The sequence below is a fragment of the Ammospiza nelsoni genome, chromosome 17 (genome assembly GCF_027579445.1).
Source record: "Ammospiza nelsoni isolate bAmmNel1 chromosome 17, bAmmNel1.pri, whole genome shotgun sequence".
Lineage (NCBI taxonomy): Eukaryota > Metazoa > Chordata > Aves > Passeriformes > Passerellidae > Ammospiza > Ammospiza nelsoni.
In genome coordinates, this window is record NC_080649.1 from 30,201 (window position 1) to 49,908 (window position 19,708).

Sequence of the window (19,708 nt, forward strand, 5' to 3'; positions counted from 1 at the left end):
GGACGTTTTTCTAAAATTATTTTTGGATAATAAGTACTACCAGACCACAGGATTACTTTTATATGATAATCTCAATAATGTTGAGGATTGCGTCAAGAAAAAAAAGAGTGCGTACTATGGGTCAAAATGATCTGTTACAGGCTAGAAAAACACAGAATAAAATGTATGCATAGTCCCATCACAAAAAAAAATATTAACAGCACTGAGACCTGGAACCACCAGTGAAGCTAATATACATTTTAATGAAATGTACAATGAAATATACTTGCCCGTGCTTATTTTCCATGATGCCTAAAAAACTACAAGCGAAATTCGGTTTTCTATACATGAAGTTGAAACAGACTACTTGCACTGCAAACAACTGTTGCTAAATGATGAAAACGGCACCAAAAAAAAGAAAAAGGTAACGGTTGCATGTACCTGATAATGCAGACGGGGATATCTTTGGCTGCAGCCTATTTGTTTGAGGCAAGAATGGGTTATTCAACCTTTCAAAAGAAGGAAAGTTAAACGTTTAAGGCTGAGTTATGCATCTGGGCGTCCATACATCCTCCCCTACCTGTGTGTCTCAACACCGACGGCCGCTGCCCGCGGGCCAACAGCGGGGTCTGCGGGAGCGGCCCGGCCCGGCCCGGCGCCCCATCCCCGTTGGAAGAAACGGGCTAGAGCGTGCACGACGGCAAACAGACCCGAACCCGTCGAGTGAAGGTGGATCACGGGACGACCCGGAGAGCAGGCGGCCACGTACCCGAACGTATTCGGCTCCTCCACGATCTTCATTTTTGCCGCCGAGGCGAAGAGACCTGCTAGGAGAGAGCAGTTGGGAGCGGCGGGATGGGCCAAGGGACCGGCGCGCCCGCCCGCGCCGCGGCCCCCTTACCCACCAAGGGCCGCGCTCAGCGCCGCGAGCAGCACCCGAGCCGCCATCGCCTGCCCGCGGGAAGCGGAAGTGCGTAAGGCCAGGGGCGGTGTTTCTGCCGAGCGCGGCCATGGAGCGCGGCCGGCGCGGGGGCCGGCGCGGGGGCCGGCGCGGGACTCGCAGCCTTGAGACTTTCGCGGCGGAAGCGGAGGCCGCGCTGACAGGTGCGTGAAGCGACGCGGGCGAGGGCAGGCGGGTCCTGCCGAGCTGTGCCCCGTCACCGTTGGGCATTGATGTACACCTGCTGTTTTCAGCTTGCCTGGACGGCGAGAGGGCCGCGGATGGGGGCGCCCGGGAGGCCAAGTTCCCCTGCCCCCTTGCCATGTGGGAGCTCGGACACTGCGATCCCAAGAAATGCACCGGGAGAAAACTCGCCCGGAAGGGGTTGCTGCGAACCCTGCGCCTCCGCCAGAGATTCCCGGGCGTCGTCCTGAGTCCGCTGGCTACGGAGTACGTCTCTCCGGCTGACAGGTGGGGCCTCGGTGCCTTTGGCAAAACCCGGCGGCGAGGCAAGTGGGGGAGCTGCAGACTGTGAGGGAGAGCACTTCGTTCGAATACCGTACTGATGTTGTATTAAAGAGAGCATTTTAACCACTGATACATGGCTGAAACTCTTATGGAATAAAATTGACCTTATTACGTTACACTGATGCATGAACATGAGAAACAGAGTCGTTTTATCAAATCAGCTTAATAGTTTTACACAGCTAGTATCAGATGAGAAAAGCATCTATAGCTCCCAAAGAAAAATCCAAGTGCACGTCTTGTAGGTTAATTTCTTCAGAGCACAGCCGTGTACCTGCTGTGTCTTTTATCATGCTGTATTTAAGTTCTTCGGTAGACAACACAATGTGTTAACACAATGTGTTTCTTCAAATGTGCCAGCAGAATTTTTATAAAGATACACGTATCAGAGAAAAGATTTGGCTTTAGAAGCAGAGAGAAGCTAGCAGAGAACCTTAATCAGAACCGTAGTTGAAAGTGTAGTTGAAGGTGTGAACATTACTATTCATCACACTTCTGTCACATTTTTAAACCTAGAATTAATCACATTTCATTTTTGGGTAAACCTTTTTTTGCAATTTGTATGTCTGGAGGAAAACCATGCTACTATTCTTTCTCATTGAGTCTCTATTAGAGGTTATTGTAAAGCATATGGGGTTTGGTTAATAAAACCAGGGGATGTATGCAAGTTTGTTGCCAATATAAAGCAGCAATTGGAATTCTCACTTCATCAGTATAATGGTAACAATTTTTCAAATACAGTGACATTTCTTTTTTTCAGGCGTGTCATTGCTCAGAGTGGAATTGCAGTCATAGATTGCTCATGGGCCAAATTAGAAGAAACTCCCTTTAACAGAATGAGGGGGAGTCATCCGCGATTGCTGCCTTACTTGGTGGCTGCAAATCCTGTAAACTACGGTCGGCCATGCAAGCTGTCCTGTGTGGAAGCTTTTGCTGCAGCATTTTGCATTGTTGGTAGGCTCAATTGTCTGATGGCAAGTATGGTGCTAGCAATTGCTATATTCGTAACCAAACAGAAGAGATGGTCTGCAACAAAACAAACTGTAATGTTGTCATATGGGTCGTCACTTTCTTGACTTTGGGATCAAATTATCTAGCTTTCCTCCAGATGTGTGTTACCAGTTGCACGGAGGTATCCATGTGGTATTCATGTCAGCTATTGAATGGGACACAAACTGATAATCCTCATTTTATCTGGATGGCCCATAACGTTAGAAAAGCTGTTAAAAAAAAAGAAGACAGAACACAAATGCTTAGGCAAGATTGCCTTAATGAGAGGTAGCAGCTGGCTGTTAATAGGGCGAGGTCTGGGTAAGAACAAAATAAATTGCCCTCTCTTGTGATGTTTTTCAGACTCATCACAGAACTTTGATAAAAGAAATGCTCTACCATACTGCATACAAATCTTATCTTCTGAAAATACTGTATGGTACAATTGATCTTGTACTGAAGGGCTGTGGGAGATACTGCTTGAATCATTCATTACCTGTACAAAATACTTTTATGTAGCACTTGCTAGAAGGCTATGAACTGCTCTTGGATTCAGTTCCATGTTTCAAGTTAAACTGAAATCTGAAAATATTTGTAGTTTTTCCAGAAGTTTTAATCCCCGAACACTGAAAGAAACACTGGCAAATAGCTTTCTATTGTATTGACATGAATGCACATCCTTAATTAGAAACATGTAAGCCAAGTGAAATCTCACAGTAAAGAAGAAAACTAATAAATTATTTTCTGTTTTAGGATTCCCAGATCTAGCCACCATTCTTCTAAGGAAATTTAAATGGGGTAAGGCATTTCTTGACCTGAACAAAAATCTCTTGGAAAAATACGCAGCCTGTCATTGCCAGGACGACATGCTAATCATTGAGAAGGACTTCTTAGCCTGTGTCCAAGAAAAAAAAGACGAAGAAGTAGGTAAGAGACAAACAGAGAAACACTACACATGCCCTTTTTCTAACTAATTTTCTTTACAGTATTTTCCTTAAATGCCATAAAAACATTAGCAAGGTGGAAGGTAAGTGCTTTGCTGATATGTGTCGTTCTATCTTTATACTGTGCTAAGTGTACCTGTTAGCCCATTTTTTTCAAGTCAAGTAGGGTGGAAATGACTAAAGCAATTTAATGCATAGAGTATTCACAGCTGAACCGTAAAGCAGTTACCCTTATTCAGCTAACCAAAATGGAAACTTAGGAGCAAAAAGAAAATACAATGCTTCCTTGTTTTCTATACAGATGTTAAAAACAGAGTATGAGTAAAAAGACTAGTAATTGAGAAGGAACTATGAGAGAAATATACGCATACAGTCAGACACCAAGTTAGATACACATAAATCTAAGAAGGACTTTTAATAGACATATTTATGTAGTTCTCAATCAAGATGTTTAAAATCAGATCTATTAAGAGAATTAAAATAATTTATAACAAGTACAAGTAGTTTATTCACAAAGTCTTCCAGTAATTTACTGCAATCCCAGTATTTCAGGCTGTATTCAGCTGAGTGCTTGGTCTCATTCAAGACAGCACAAAGGCAAATAATCAAGAAGATATGAAAAGGGATTATCCTAATTAACATTTTCCTTTTATGGTGATTAAGCCCTTAAAATAGGCCAGGGCTCATACTGCAAGATGGTCAATAGCATTCACTTGCTCTAAACATTGATCTCTTTGCCATGATACTGAATTAAACCATCCTCCTGGTGGAAGCCTAACTAGGTACACTAAACTGAAGACAGCTCTTAAGAGGCAACATGGCTATGCCACTTAAAGCACACTTCCACCTACAATCCTGTGTATTTTCTGGAACTGCAGAACCAAGAGTAGTTTGACTTTTCTGACAGTTCTTCCCAGCTACTTCAGCCAAAGTAAGCCCAGCCCTACCCTTACTCAGCAAGAGCTAAATCTGGACAGCTGTAATTCACTTCTCAGTGGACATCAGCTAGACAGCCATTTTAGAACTTAATCAGTGTTTTCTTACCCAAAGCCTTAGAAACCTACTTATACAATCTGACCACCTCTAAAGAGCTACAGGACCCCTTGCAGGGGGTGAGGGAAAAGAGTGAAAAGCCTAAACTGGGCAGGCAGGACTTGGGTTATTTTCTCATCTCCCCCAGTTTCTCCTCTAACAACTATGGTAAACTTATGAGAGATGTGAACTAGCCTTTCTGTGCCTTCCCCTCTCTGCCATTCATCTATGAAAATGAAATAAGACCATTAAGAAAATGCTTTTTTCATCTTCTTTTTCCAGATCCATTTGATGTTGACCTAGAAAAAGAATTTTCTAATCCCAACAGGCCAGTCAATTCCTCAGGGTAATGAAATTTAATTTAAACCACAGTTTTACTTACTATAAGTTATTTTGCTTTTATAATCTTGAAAAATGTTTCCAGTCTAGCACCAAGGAAAGAAGACTCTGAGGAGGACAGTGTAAGCAGTTCAGATGATGCCACTGAGAGCAGCGAAAGCATTGATGAGAGCAATCCAGAAGACATAAAAATCCCCAGTAATCCCAAAGAGTTGTAACGTCTTGTATAAAGAAATTTTTTTGCGACTACTTGAGTGTGTCTTGCTCACCTGTAACTTGATGCTTAGCAAACCTCAGTCTCTATGCAGGTTTGTGGGTATTTTTAGGCACGAGGTGTTTTTAGGCTCTAGGTTATTAAATTTTTAGGTAAGTATGGAACATTAAATTATTTTGTAAGGAGTTTGAAGCTTAGTTACAAGTGAAAAAAATAACCCAGTATTCTAATCGATGTGTCTGAAAAGTGGTTTATAATAAACTTCATTATTAAACTAACAGTAGATTAGGTAAACTTTCTTAATTTCTGGTCTATATTTCAGTAGGAGAACACGACTATGCTATTGGCCTGTTCATGGCCTGACCACATAGGGAGTCTCTTGACTTTTTGCAGGCTTGAATCTGCCATATGTATTTCAACTACTTCATCTGTTTAGAATAAACTGAGCTAAGCCTGAAAGGAAAAAACACTTCTTGGAACTGCTTTAACATTTCAGTATGTCTTTTCAGGAACTTTAATTGTTCATTTTAGTTATTTAGATACAGTCCTAAGCAACAACAGTGTTTTTGGCACTTCATACTCAGAACTATGAAATTTCACATCACAGGTTCATCAGTGCTATCTCTGTGCATTTTCATCACTCAAAGTGGCACTGTACCAAGTCAGAAATAAACATTGTTTGGCCCTTAAAGCTTTGTGATAGACTCATACCAGCACTAGTATCTCAGGTCACTTTTCCCAACACCTGCCAGTTTGTATAGTGAAAATGAGCTGTTAGCAGTTGTTTTCTATATATTTAAATAGAATACTCTTTGGAGTTTCAGGCACCCAACTGAACCTAAACTTTAGTGATCATTCAGTAGAATTGGAGATACCAAGGACAATTTGTAGACTCACCTTCACAACTCAAAGTTCTTCACATCACAGGACTTTCTCCTCTTGTCCCTCTACTATTAGAGGAATTAAATACTAGCGCTGCTAGAGCTGGGAGTAACAGCAGCAGTTTGGGTGGTACAAATACTTAATTTCCCTTTTAAAAACAAGGACAAGTAAATTAATTCTATAAGGAGACGTTCCCTTTGGTTTGGTTTTTTCAATAACTTCCCCACCCATATGAAATCTGTCCTAAATGTGCTGCTTTAGCAAGGGTTTCTTAGTGACAAGAAAGCATTTCAACATAACAAAAGACTGAGAACCATGTAAACACATCAGCTATTCTAATTTGGGGGAATGCTTTTACATTATTAAGCTGTAGTAATCAAATGGAGACAAGCAAAACAGATCTGGAAACAGGGCTGTATAACTCAGATCATAGAGCACATCCTCTCCGTAGAAGCGATATGCATTAATAAATGGAAAGAGGCACAAAATTACTTCTAGCAATAATAAACAAGCGCCATTTGAAAATCCTCAGCATTCCTTGGACAACTTCTATTATTGTTCGTATCAGTCTAAAGCTCACGTTTTTTATATTAACATGGTCACACCAGTATGCTGATCCCATTATGCACAGTAAGCAACTGATCTCTGCTAGAGGAACTGATCAGAATTAACTTGCTGCAGTTACCACACATGGCCCAAGGACGGGCCACATACCTGCTCCAGGTCAGGGACCGGCAAAACAAATGAAAGCAACATCTAAACCAAAGGCAAATGCAGCATCACAGGCCTTAAAAACAACTTGCACTGAATAGTGTCCAGAGCCGTTTAAATGGCTGTCTTTTAATAATTTTAATGAAGATAAATGAAACAAAGCCCTTTATATAAACAGTTTATTTACTCTAAACAGCAACACAGACAGAATGCCATATAAACACAAAGAAAGTGATGCAGAATAAGGATGCTGGCTAACTTTGGATCTCAGAGGCTCTTAAGCAATAACAACCTAGTTTCTGAAAGATAGAAAAAACAAATTTAGGGAGGGAAGGGGGTGGAGGGCATGATTTTTTTTCATACAGCCAGCTAGAGGCTAAATATAGTTCTAACATTTTAAAGCATGCCTGCATCAGATAGCAAAGTAACTAGAGATACTAGTGAATTTATAGAAGTATAAAAGTTTATAATTTTACAGCAGTTGAAATACTGACATCAATATTAAAATAAAAGCAAGTTTTACATAACAATCAAAAATACAAAAGACTGAAGGAAGAGACCCTGTATGAAAAAACTGGGGGCAATTCAGCAAATTTAGAACTGTATACAACTGGCGAATATGGAAAATGGCACACATACAACCCCCTCCCCTTATGTGGATATTAATTGTACATAGCAACATTACATTTTGCAAAAGTTTTGTAAACAAGTTCTTGCCAAACCAATCCCTTCCTTTTTAAGATGCTGCGTGACAAATGCTTATGATGGTGCAAACTTCTTGGCTTGTGCTCGAACCCTCTTTTCATATTCCACTCTGTTTTGGCTGAAAAGAGAAAGGGTAATTATAGCTGGAAAAATCAGAGGCTGTATTACAGGGTTAGTTTCAAAATGAAGAGAAACAAATCATTGCTGAAGGCAAACCTTTTGGATAGCAATCCACGGAACTCTACAATAAATTAAAGACTTTTCTGGACAAGTATGGTACTGTTCAACTAGTTACTTCCATCACCTGTTGTCAAATGATTGCACTGACTTTGTACTGTACCAGTCTATTCAAATGGGTTTGCACCTGCTCTTCTTGAGACCAACTGTACCTCATGTGCAAACATTCCCTTGTTCATCTGAATTTTTCTACTCCCCACTCACATTAAGACCTGAGGTCATTAATAACAAATTCCATACCCTAACAGTACAAATAACAGTTCACTAATGGCTGGTCGACTTCATATGGTTTTAAATTATCATCTTTACTGCTTTGGAGAGAAAATGGAAACACTCCTAGGAAACAGGAGAATGACAATGGTGTGGTCATTTCCGCCTTTATATCTACAGACCCTGACTCACAGATTTAGGTTTATCCTAATCTTCAGTTAGGGAAAAAAAGGTAGCTCCACACAGCTAAGTGTAGCATAGTTACTACTGATGAGGGAACTATGTCCAGTCACTAAGCTTCTGACTCGAGATGTAAAAGGGCAAGTTGTTTGTCTTCTGTTCTTGTGCCAATGAAGGAGCACCTTAGTAAAGCATTCATTTACATTCAGTTGTCCATTCTGTATTAGCCGTCAGAAGTGTGAGTTGAGCTAAACAAAAATTTGTAACCATTACTCTTCTGCCAGAGATAATTTAGAGTGCTTAGATTTTGCAAATAGCTTTGCAGTAAACTTAACTTACTTTCAGCTACCAAGGCTTGCTGCAGTGAAAGAAAAAAAGGCAGCAAATGATATCCTCAGAACTTGACAGATTGGGGGGAAGAAATGAAACCAGTTGTGGTCACATGCAATGAACAACTGCTAGCAAAGAGACTGAAGACTGTCTCTTCTCATTAAGAGATTTACAAACTTTATTCTACATTTTTTCCTCAAAGTTACATTGCATTGCCACATGAGAACATAGCCTAGCTGTTAAGTCTGGCACCCATCGAATCCACACAGAAGAACGCCTTCCATAGGAGACACGGAATGCCTACAGTGAAGAGTAGGAAGTAGGCTAGCACCTTAGGAGTGCTAAAGTTACTGAATGACAGTACCAAAGGAATCCTGAGAATATGTATTATTATTCTGAATGTTTATTCTTGAAAGTTTAACAACTTGACCAAAAGACCTCTATGTACAATGGTGCATCTTCTGCAGTATTTATCAACTATGCCAACATTACAGATGCGTGCACAATCCTGCTCTGTTTAACTTCTACCAGACAATCACTAAGTAGCGAGAGACACTCTCAGACTGCAGAATAATAATAACCCATCTGAAATACTCTGCATGTCCAAGAGACATGAAAAGCATAAACGGGAGACTATACATACTTGAAGTAACAAAAATCTTGTAATTATTTTAAGCTAAACAGGTATTTTTCCCCCTGGAAGCACTTTAAACAGAAACAAGACTAGCCAAGACTGGTTTTGTATATACATGCACGTGGGAGACTATTAAAAAGAATAAAACACAGACTATCTATACGTGTATAGAAGTATATTATTGAGGCCGCCTTCATCATTCCTGGCTCCTGCAACTGTGGCCACTTAACTGTCTTCCATATGCACTCAACTCCATCAAGCCTTCTGTAAGTACTTTAAAAAAATAACACTGAGTGAAGCCATTAATTAAATGCAAAACCCACTATCCATCCTTATGTTTCCTTTTCACTAGGACCCTAAAAAACATATTTAACATAGCTTGCAAGTACAGTCACATTTCATGTTATTTTTCAAACTTGTCACTCTCCTGGAGGCCTCCTTCTGTCCAGAATTGTAATCCCACAATTCCACCTTGGTTATTATTTCAGTAGCTACCAGTGCCAAAAGCATTTGTTTAAAATGCTTTGCTTCCCTAAAGATTATAGAACAGATATCCTCTTTTAATGGTGGAAAAACTTCTAAGACTAAGCCTAAAAAAAACCTAACAAACTAACAAAGAAACCGAAAAAAAAGTCTCTTTAGCTCACAAATTATCTCCTTTCCTAATCAATGCAAACTTCATTCTGCTAAAGCTACAGGCATTCTTTACTTTTCAACCTATTGTTCTGGAAAATGTAGTTTTCCCAAGATGCCATGTTTCCTACACTGACCACAGCTCTCCTTTGTCCTTCAGGCACAAGTTCTTACAGGTATGTACCACTGGGCAGAAGTAAGTTACTCCTGTACTGACAAATGTGAACTGTCACCTAATTCAGTCTCCTCCTGGTCTCCTGATACCATTACACCACATTGTTACTATTTGGCGTTTAAGGGAACGGACTCTCTGTTAGTCTAGAACCAGGATGAAAATCTTGATATAGGGAGCCTTCACATCTTATTGCTGCTGCTTTGCTATTAAAAGCTCCACTAGCCTAACAGCCATGCAGCTACTATTTTGTTCAAGTTTAGCACAATCTAGACATCTCCACAGAATACAGTAATGAAGGTAAGAAAATTACCCATGTCATTTGTAAAAACATTTACATGTTATACTACAAGTAACAGACACTTGGAAGCAATATGACAACTTTCAGGCTCATATGCAAAGACACTTACCAGTAAATTGTGTAAGCCTCTGCTTGAGCTGGGTCTTGAATATTTGGTTCATTTAGAAGTTCTTGTATGCCTAACAAGATCTATGGAAAAAAGGAATAGAAGTAACAGGCATATATTATGGGTACTACTAATAGAGATTCAGTGAAAAACCCTTAGAAACCAGTTTAGGTACACACAGTGAACATCTTATACTTGCATCAGATAAGCAAGCAAAGCAAAAGTATTAAGAACATGTCCAAGTACAACTAATGACCTGTTTAATTGTGATTGCTGGCCGCCAGTCCTTATCCTCCTCTAAGATGGAGAGACACACGGTGCCTGAAGGATACACGTTTGGGTGGAATAACGGTGGTTCAAATTTACCTGATAAAGAAGAGGAAATGACTTGCATACAGTGCTAAGAGGAAGATCAGAGAGTTGGGTTAGATCAGTTGGGGGAAAACAAAACCCAAAAATCACCACACCAACACTGGCAAAAAAGCCCCAAGTAAAACCCCACCAATTTCTGGAGCTATTAATACCAGTTTTCTTCTTGGCTCAGCCCGTACCTAAAACAGAAACTCCATCACATCTGTGATATCAATCCAGGCAATCCAACATTGTCTTTTTGACTGGTAATCTTTTGGTTTAGGAATGGAAACAGACAAAGTAATTCATAGTAACTTTGTGATAAAGACCTTTTAAAAACAATTCTGTCTTTTCAGCTTTACATACTACTTTATAAGGGAAAGATACTACCCTTCACTCATCTTTTCTCTCCTCACTTTAAAATAATGCAAGTTTCATATAAAGATGACTTAAGTTCTTAGCATTTTTTTCAATTTCATATTTTCCTATGCATAATCAAGATGCACGGAACCAAAGGAACCAAGTTTAAATTACAAGACTAACTGACAGCTTGTGTAGCTTTCCTTCTGCCGCTCAATCTACATTCTGGCATTGCTTTTAATCTTTACAGGACTTAAATGCAACAGCTAGCATCTTCAGTAAAGTAATGAACACTCCCTTTGCAATACATGAAACATGTACATATTAGTGAAGTTTTCTCATCCATCTGACATTGCAAGTATTCACAAGACATAACAGTCTTGCTGCCCTATGAAGTTCAGTGGTACTTCAGAAGCTGCACTGGCAGGAAGTTTTTCAGTCACATATACATCTTATAATAAAGCATGACAATTCCTTTAACATTGTCAGGATGTGAAAACTGGTATTTTTGAAGAAAATAATGTGAAATGTTTTCAGTTACCAGAGATGTTTGCCCCTGAGTTACATGTATTTAGGAGGTATCAAACAAAAGGAGTAGCCAGGAGCTGACAGAGCTTAAATATGCGAATGTGATGATAGATGAATTGCTGTCAAAAGAGCAATTTGTAACCACTGTCATTGCTCTGAGAAGGTATCCAATTCAAGAACCAAGAAACCATGCAATGGAATAGATGTTTTCAAGTTTCTGTAATAGGTGAAGTTTGAGATGATATAAGGAAAATTCAGTTCAAAACCTTAAGGAGACTAGGTATCTGAAGATCTACTAAGTTATACATGGTAGCAGAAAAAGAACAGATTCATATTTTAATTACCTGTGGTAATTTTACTTACATTTTGGGGGTGAAGAAGGGTAGTCATCCTTGAAAAGCATCCGTAGTTTAAATAAGCCTCCTTCCCATGGTGTCTATCAAGAGTTAATGTAGAATTTGGTTACAGAAAGGAAAAGTCAAAATTGTGGAAAAAAGTTTACCAAGAATACAGCTTCTCAGGCAAAGCACAAGACATTCTTCTGCTACACGGCAGAAAATAGCTGTCCTGCACTGTAGCACACTGTCTAGACTACGGTAAACTATTCTACCTATAGAAGAAGGTGAAGTAGAAAGGACAGGGTTTCTTTCTTCAGCTACTAAGTGATGTCAACTCATCAACACAGTCAGAGTCATCACCAGTAATTTCATATAAATGTAAAATTTTCACACTGCCTAAGAACAGGATACTGCTGAAGTTTTACACTATAAATGTAGAACGAGGAAGGGGCTGTTGTACCCCCACTAAAGTCTCAGAAGATAGGAGAGGGATACATCCCTTAAGCATGGGAATGTAAATGGTTTCTCTTGTGCCTTATGAGAATGTGGTTAATAAAACCATAAATTAACTAAAAATGCAGACAGAACTGTACAACTGCTACAGTTAATGAGATTCACTAGTGTAAACTAACCCTGTCTGCGTTTGGTAGAATGTAGGCTCACAGATTCCATCTTTCTGTATTACAAGAAAATTTAAGAGGCTCTTTATCCCTACCCAGCACTGGGAAGGACACTAATAGGAGCAGCTTCCATGACAGAGAGCAAACCAAATAAGACAGCACTATACAAAAGTGTCATACAAATGAGAAAAAAACATCTAGCAATAGAGAAAAAGACTGTCTCAAATATACAAAACATATAGAGAAAAGAGCCCATCTTCTGACAAACTGGGTTCTGATAAGAAGTGCAGAAATGTAGAAAATATTCTAATAGCTATAAAATTTATTTCTCTGCTACTTCTCTGTAACTTCCCCTTGCTATGGAAACACTGTAATGAAAGTAAATGTTGGGTTGATTTTTCTAAAACAAATGGAGTAAAGATGGTCTCACATCTTAAAAGCAAAACTGATCAAATCTTATCCTCACAGACAGACATGCTTGAAGACCACCTCAGAAGGAATTTTTTTATTATTTCCTATATGAACTATGATTTTTAGCTGAATGAAAATCAAAACATCCAAAAAACCTACATGAAGACAGAGAAATCACTTCATTGTCATTGGTATTCATTACGCAAAATCTCAAGCTAGAAAAGGAAGAAAAACATGCTAGGAATTAATAAGATAATACACTTCCAGAAGTGAATGAGTTTTATTCTATTTGCTGTAGTGTATTTAAAGAGCGTGTTCTAAATTGCTGTAGCCAGTTGTCAACAACTAGAAAAATCCATTCTCCGTACCTTCTCAGAGGAGTTCCTCTTTAGAAATTACAAGGTTTTTGATGAATAAAATTTTTGTTTGCTTTCAGTCACACAGGAAGGCAAACAGCTTTTAATAATTTACACAGAAGAACAGAACAGTTGGCAAAGTTTTTATCATTTTTCTGATACAGCAACATACCTTATGGGGGAAAGATAGCAGACACTCAGAAGCCCTACTAACGCTAACAGTATGACAGCAGTATCATCAAGACCATATTGCATTATGGGACTAGTTGCAGATGTTTTTTGAGTCAAATTTTAGGTAGTTAACAAGTGATTTGCTGTCAAATAAGTGAACAGAGTATCCCACCCAGGACTAACGCCGCTTCAATATTTAATCTGGCTGACAAGAAAGCATCCTGGTGTTTTCAACTACTCATCTCAGGGAAAACAGCTGCAGTACAGGATGCCTCCAAACACAAAGGGAATAGAGACCAACTGCTTGGTCTGATAGAGATGAGTAAGTCATGCTGCTTCTTGTTAAATATAATTTTTTTATTACCAGGAATCACATCAGCCTAACTGATCTTTTCCAGGTGTGACACATTTTCTGGTACACATGAAGCAAGCTTTAAGGCCTTGTCCGCTCCACTTTGCGGTTTACAAAACTTCAAAGCCATAACGTGAAGATTTTGTATGGCGTATAAATTTTACCTAAGTATTTAAAAGTGACACCTCCATAAGGAACATAAACTGTTATGGGGAATAGTCTTGTTCAGGCAGAAGATAAGGGGACGAGTTTTTCCTTAGACTGTGTTAGAATATTTGTTTGTGCTTTTTAAGAACTAACTAATGCTGCGCCCAGAGCACTACTACCAAAACTAAGTTGTAACTCTAACAGCAATATTATGTCCAGCATTCAACTAGGGCAGCATCGCAGATCCTGCAGGTCTTGCCTACACACAAACTTTCTGAGAATCTAAGAAACAAGATCATCAAGGGTATTTAGGCAAATTGGCAAAAGGCAGTAGAAAAGGCAAGGCAAAAAAAGTCCCACACTGAAGACCTGAAAGAAAGAATTGAAACCCCCAAATAATTAATAGTAGTATTTCAGAAGAAACAAGAAGAAGCAGAAGACAACCTCCAGAAGACTCTTAAACACTCCTCTGAAAACTTGTATTCTTCAGGTGCTAAGTGACAGGAGTTGAACAGGTTTACACTACACTTTGTCCAATATTCCTAGTCCACAGCACTTTTAATTCTAAAGTAGCAGCAGGACACAAACTTCATTATTAAACTATACATAAGGTAAATTCTCAATTGTCAATGTAATGCGTAGGCAACTTACATTACTTTTCACCATAAATGAGAAATCAGGAGAACAGTAAGTCTTACCCCTTTCTTTCCTGGAATAGCACACTCCCAGTTCATTAGATTCATCGTGCCATCTGGATTTTTTGTAGGTACTGCTACAAATCCCTGAATCAAGGCAATAAGACATATGGTGAGGATTTTACAAGATGTACTTAAAATACTTTGTGACACATTTTATCTTTACACAGAGTTACTTCTTTTTGCACTACTAATCCTATCAGGGTAATGACAAAATCATCACCGGAACACTGAAACAATTGCAGAGTCAGATATTCAGTAGCTTTCGTACTTACAAATGGATGATCTTTTCTCCAGGCTTTTCTCTCCTGTGCAAGTCTGCTAAGAGCTATGCCAGACATATTCAGAGTCCCTCTACAACAAAAGTAATTGCTATTAGCATACACTTTTACTTACAGCAGAAACAATGCATTATGTTTAAAAGCCCACTCAAGAGTAATTTTGACCTCTCATTTTCACTTCAATAACCTAGACACATGTTTCTGCACAACCAGCAGAATTTATCATCAGGAATAACAACAAGTTTCCCCATGCCATCGAGTTCTAAGTAACTGGACTTGACCTACAAAATTCCATCCTTACCTTACTGCTTTATATTTGAACCCAATCTTAGAATAAACTTTAACAGTAGCTTGACAACAGAAACACTATTAGCAATGGAAAAAGTGCTCAGACTTCCTACTTGTGCAACTGATACACTCTGTTTATCTCCTTCCTACACCACATGAGGCATGGCAAATTTCTTCTGTAGGCAATTCTCTGCATTTCTCCCATTTCTGGCAAATGGGAATATGAAATACTACTTTTTGGGTAAATTCCCACTGAAAGCCAGTATTCCCCAGAAAAGCCACAGGGATATAGAATTTAACAAAGTCATCTCAGTTTTACAGTGATGCAGCTATAAGATTTCTAGACAACAGCAGGAACAGGGAGCAACACAGAGCTCAGCTAAGGAAGTGCCAGCAGCTCATTCCACAAGACAGATTTTAAATTCCAGTACAAACTGAAGAATATTTCTGCCCCTTCACTGCCTTAGTAGTAGCCAAGCATGGCGACCACAACTACAGAAAAAATATGCAGAGCACCGGTCTTTCACTACTGCATGACACAGAACAACAGTTCTAAACAGGATGATTGCACGCGTGGTGCTTTCAAATTCAGGGGATGATACTCCATTTACCATAACAGTACTCAAAGTGAGTTTATTTTTTATTGTCAAACTGTATCTAAACGCAGGGTTTCACTAGCCACCTGTTCAAATTCCAATGAAGGTTTTTAATCCTTCTTATAACTGCACTTCCACACATTTTAATTAAGAGATGATAATTGGCAATGGGAGAAGTCAGGCCAATTTGTTCTCAATTCCACATGTACCTCGTAAACCTTTTTGACAGCAGAAGAGTAGAATGCTTCCACTTAACAAGTTCACAGAGTGACTCAAAGTCCTGTTTCAACCCTATTAAAACAAACCCTTACACACTGGTTAAGAATTATGCAGAATTTCACTCAATATGTTGATTACTTATAAGAAGTAATTCAGTCTACTACTATTATAAGCATATGAACTGTAGATCTTTAAAAATACCAGACTAGACAATGTATACAGTTCCTAGGACAATATGTATTTTAAATCTGTTCTTCAGCCTTTTAACCCTGTTTTGCCTAGACAGCCATATTCCCTAATTCACTTTCAAAGTAGCAACCAAATTAGTGTCAAATAAAGCTTTTTAAAAGGGACAATGCACACTCAGTGGACATGCACACACACAAAAATAGTCCTACATTCAGTCCAGTTTTCCTCCAGTATTCCCAACATATACGCCTCTATCTTAATTATGGCAGAAGACTTGCAGGACTTAGTGAATGTGTACACGTGACTTCAGATTTTAATCTGCTCACAATCAGGAAATGCAGAGCCATTGAAAATAAATACCAGCAAAACTGAAAAAAAACAAAAACAAAAAAAAAAACCAAAAACCAAAGGCAACAAAAAAATCTCTTCCTTAACGAAATTATACAGGCAGCAAGTTTTAGCATGGTGTGAGCAAGTTTTAACATGTTTTAAGAGATGTAAATGAACGGCATATACAGCAGAGTTTCAGCTGTGCTTTTGGTACCTGGTAGTCCACTGTACTAACACTAACCTTCTCATCATAGGCTGAGAAAACTGTATTTGCTTATAAACCATCCAAATATTCTTACATAGTTCACCAAACTCAACTACTTTTTCTGCCAAAAGGTTGGCATTACAGAATGCTTTCTAACACATTTCCTGTAGCTAACAGCCAATTACCTACAACCTCAAGGGAAATACCAGTTTCTCACCGGGTAAATAAAGAGTGGATCTGCTGCAGAACATCAGTAACTTTTCAAGTAATTGAAAAAAGAATCCCGAGTTTTCAGATCATGCATCCTACTTACTTTTGTTACACACTATACTGTGCCCTAATACAATAAAGATTTTTCTAATGCTCTACAAATAGGTTTCCAAATCTTGAGGCATTTGACTTAGTTAAGCACTGAAAAATTTCAGTGCATATGAGAGACAATAGGCTTCACATATCTGCTTTCCAGACTTCAGTTACATCGAAGAGAACAGACAAGCATCTAGAACCTCATCAGTCTATTAGAAAATATTAAACAAGACTGAAATCCCATTTCACAAACTAAGATCCCATTAGTTAAGCATCCCCTCAAAAGCAATCTGCTAACAAACTGTCAATATGAATTCTCCATATCCCAATCTATTAATGTACTACATTACCAGAAAGAATTCTGCACCAGAGGAAGTCTATTTAATCCTTTTTTTGCACATGCCACAAAAGTCGAAGAGACCAGTTTTCACGTTTTGAGTTTAATCCCCCAAATTCCCCCCTGCCATTAAGAGCTATTAATGTCCCTTTTACTGCCATCAACTCAAAGTTAACAGAAACTTCAAAATTTACTCATTAGCTTGCCTTTGCTGCTGTTACTGCCTGCTTTAGAAAAAGGACAAAATAAAACCATCACGCTCATCACAGATGCAAACTTTTGTGCCTCATTACAGAATATCTTACCCATTTACACTTTCTGATGGAGTGGAACAACCTACTTTCACATACAAAATGCTCGTCTTGCAAATAATCTTTCCCGTGCCACAAACAACTCTCTAAACACATCAACAATATGCTCTTTGAGGTTCAAGAACTTTCAGTACGACTTACTGATTCCAAGCAGCAAGAAAAAAGACCCCAAAACGTTAAGACTGCTAGCCTCACATTTTTACTTTGCAGGTTAAATACTAACATGGAAAGACATTATTATCGAAGTAGTTTGCCCCGAACTACACAAACTTTATTTTTCAGAAAGGTGGAGAAAGCCACGGTCTGAGCTTTAATCAAAGCACGCTAACTCTGGACTGGGATAGAAAGTCTCATCTGCTTGCGGCAAGAGAAAGGTATAAGAGGCCGAGCGGCGACCAGAGTCGCACATAAAACAACAGAAGATGCCGCACGGCGATGGACTCCGTGTTCGACGGCCAAGTAACCGGACAGGGCCGAGCACCGCCCGCCACCGCGGAGGGCCGCTGGTCCCGTCAGCCCCGCGAGGGGCCGGGGCAGCGCCCAAGGCCTGCACGGGGCACCGCGGGCCCGCCCGACGTTCCCGGGCACATACCCGGCGGGGCGGGACCGGCTCGCGCAGGCCGAGCGGTTCCACGCCCTGCCCGGCGACCTCCGCCCGCCACCACCGAGACCTGCGGGGTGCTCAGAGCCTCAGGCGGACAGTGGTGCGCCGGCCGGCCCAGCCACAAGGCAGGAGCCACCAGGCCCGCACGCCCGTGGCCGCCAGTCCCGTCCCGCCCCATCGCAGGTGAGGGGCGCCAGCCCGGCCCGACCCAGCCCCGCTCCGCTGCTCGACCCCGAGGCCACCCCGGCCCCACTCCCGGCCAGGCCTCACCGAGAGCCGCCGCCGCCGCGCGTGTCCCGGATCGAGGCCGCGCGAGTGACCCGGATGTTCCCGCTCCCGCTGCTTTGTCTCCACTCCGGAGTTTCCCTCCCTCTCGCCTCGGCGCGGAGCGCGAAAGCGCTACTCTGTCCCTCGGCCCGATCCGTCTGTGAACCCATCGTCACGCGTTACGCATCCCCGCGACACAGGACCCAGAGGTGTCCCCAACAACGCCTGAGTACGAAGCACCAGAAAAACTCCACGCGGGGCTACCCCAAAGCCGAGAACTTCCTCGTACCTCTCGCTCCCGCCAGCTCCGGCGGAAAGCTGAATCAATTCTTACCTCTGGCGCCGTGGGAGCCGCCTGCGACTTAAGAACGCCTGGTCCGTCGACGGGCGCGCGCAGGTCTGGCGGGCCGCACTCGAGCCGGGCCGAGCCCCGCCCCCTGTGCCGGCCGAGCCTGATTGGAGGAGGGGCCGCGGCTCTGAGGGGCTCCCGCGGCTGCGGCCGGGCGGAGGGGCCTATCAGAGAGCCGGCGGGCGGCACGGAAGGCGGTCTTCAGTTCGCCTCCATCCCGCGCTAGTTTCACTGACCTTTACGAGATTTATGACCTGGGTTTTGTTTCCCATTGCTTTGTTGGTTTGGTTTGGTTTCCTTTCCTGGGGGGGGGGACGGGACGGGACGACGCATTTTTAGTGGCAAGTAGAGTATGAATCACATTCTATTCTCATCTTGGAACTTCTCTTTCTTAATGAAACTGAGGAATTTTTAGTCTTGAAACCGCTGCTTAGCTATGCCTTGTGCTTGTCTGTGTCAGTGTTGCTTGAACGATTTTCTGTGTAGTAATAACTCCAGAATTGACTATTTCAATAAATAATCACCTAGATTCCAATCAGCCCTGATCAATATATATGCTGAATATCACTCTACCTAAGAAACCTGTCATCAGTAGCAAATGCCCACTGTAGACGAGGATAAACACATACTCCCCTGTGTAACTTTCCATACAATTCCAGTGGCATTATAAAAAGCAGTGGAAACTGTTAATACCTGCCTTACAGGATCTCTCTCATGAAATTGTACGTATTACAGTCTCTGAGAATGTCATACACATATGGGCTATGTGTATATGACTACCAGGCAAGATTTCAGCACACGGAAAGATGAACAGCAACCCTAAAAGGTGAATTTGCCAGGTCATTTTCATCTTTCTGAAGTTAAACTTCCCACTGAAAGGAAAACTAGTGCCAAATGAACCCTAGATATAAAAGATCCAAACAGGTTGCTAATGACTTAGTCATTTGTGTCCCCTTTATAACCTGGTTTCTAGTTCAGGGTAGACACTTGTCCATTTTGTGCTCTGATTTTTCCTAAATGGTGAAAACATTTG

At 40.8% G+C, this 19,708-nt stretch overlaps 3 protein-coding genes across 5 annotated transcripts in view; 1 reads left to right on the forward strand and 2 right to left on the reverse strand.

Annotated features, from left to right (window-relative positions):
• GNPTG (N-acetylglucosamine-1-phosphate transferase subunit gamma) overlaps window positions 1-2,154 on the reverse strand; it is a 10,417-nt gene extending 8,263 nt beyond the window's left edge. Inside the window, 6 exon segments of the mRNA XM_059484632.1 lie at window positions 421-488; window positions 749-803; window positions 885-932; window positions 935-1,105; window positions 1,108-1,448; window positions 2,150-2,154. Coding sequence (XP_059340615.1) covers window positions 421-488; window positions 749-803; window positions 885-932; window positions 935-1,105; window positions 1,108-1,448; window positions 2,150-2,154 — 688 coding nt within the window.
• The window catches only part of TSR3 (TSR3 ribosome maturation factor), a 16,953-nt gene extending 11,958 nt beyond the window's left edge, over window positions 1-4,995 (forward strand). The window contains exons 2-5 of the mRNA XM_059484747.1: window positions 2,205-2,398; window positions 3,188-3,361; window positions 4,693-4,756; window positions 4,835-4,995. Of these exons, the coding sequence (XP_059340730.1) occupies window positions 2,281-2,398; window positions 3,188-3,361; window positions 4,693-4,756; window positions 4,835-4,967 (489 nt within the window). The 5' untranslated portion in view covers window positions 2,205-2,280 and the 3' untranslated portion in view covers window positions 4,968-4,995. The remainder of the gene's footprint in view (window positions 1-2,204; window positions 2,399-3,187; window positions 3,362-4,692; window positions 4,757-4,834) is intronic.
• Window positions 4,996-6,721: 1,726 nt separating this feature from the next.
• On the reverse strand, window positions 6,722-18,750 carry UBE2I (ubiquitin conjugating enzyme E2 I). Of its 3 annotated transcripts, none has more exons than XM_059484745.1 (7): window positions 18,661-18,750; window positions 14,669-14,747; window positions 14,397-14,480; window positions 11,667-11,739; window positions 10,321-10,430; window positions 10,068-10,147; window positions 6,722-7,379 (listed from the first exon to the last, which is right to left on the reverse strand). In XM_059484745.1, the coding sequence occupies exons 2-7, from the start codon at window positions 14,732-14,734 to the stop codon at window positions 7,316-7,318; spliced, it is 477 nt and encodes a 158-aa protein (XP_059340728.1). In that variant the 5' UTR covers window positions 14,735-14,747; window positions 18,661-18,750; the 3' UTR covers window positions 6,722-7,315. The 3 variants fall into 3 exon arrangements, with proteins under 3 accessions (XP_059340728.1, XP_059340729.1, XP_059340727.1); XM_059484746.1 differs by lacking the exon at window positions 18,661-18,750 and adding an exon at window positions 18,616-18,641; XM_059484744.1 differs by lacking the exon at window positions 18,661-18,750 and adding an exon at window positions 18,330-18,456.
• Window positions 18,751-19,708: the final 958 nt, after the last annotated feature.

Bases quoted from the DNA above. Each gene is read 5' to 3' on its own strand.
- UBE2I (XM_059484745.1), bottom strand. From the start codon at position 14,734: ATGTCTGGCATAGCTCTTAGCAGACTTGCACAGGAGAGAAAAGCCTGG. The intron at 11,740-14,396 runs GTAAGACTTACT...AACTCTTGATAG, and splicing joins CTATTCCAGGAAAGAAAGGG to ACACCATGGGAAGGAGGCTT. The intron at 7,380-10,067 runs GTAAGTGTCTTT...TTCTCTTTTCAG, and splicing joins GAGGCTTACACAATTTACTG to CCAAAACAGAGTGGAATATG.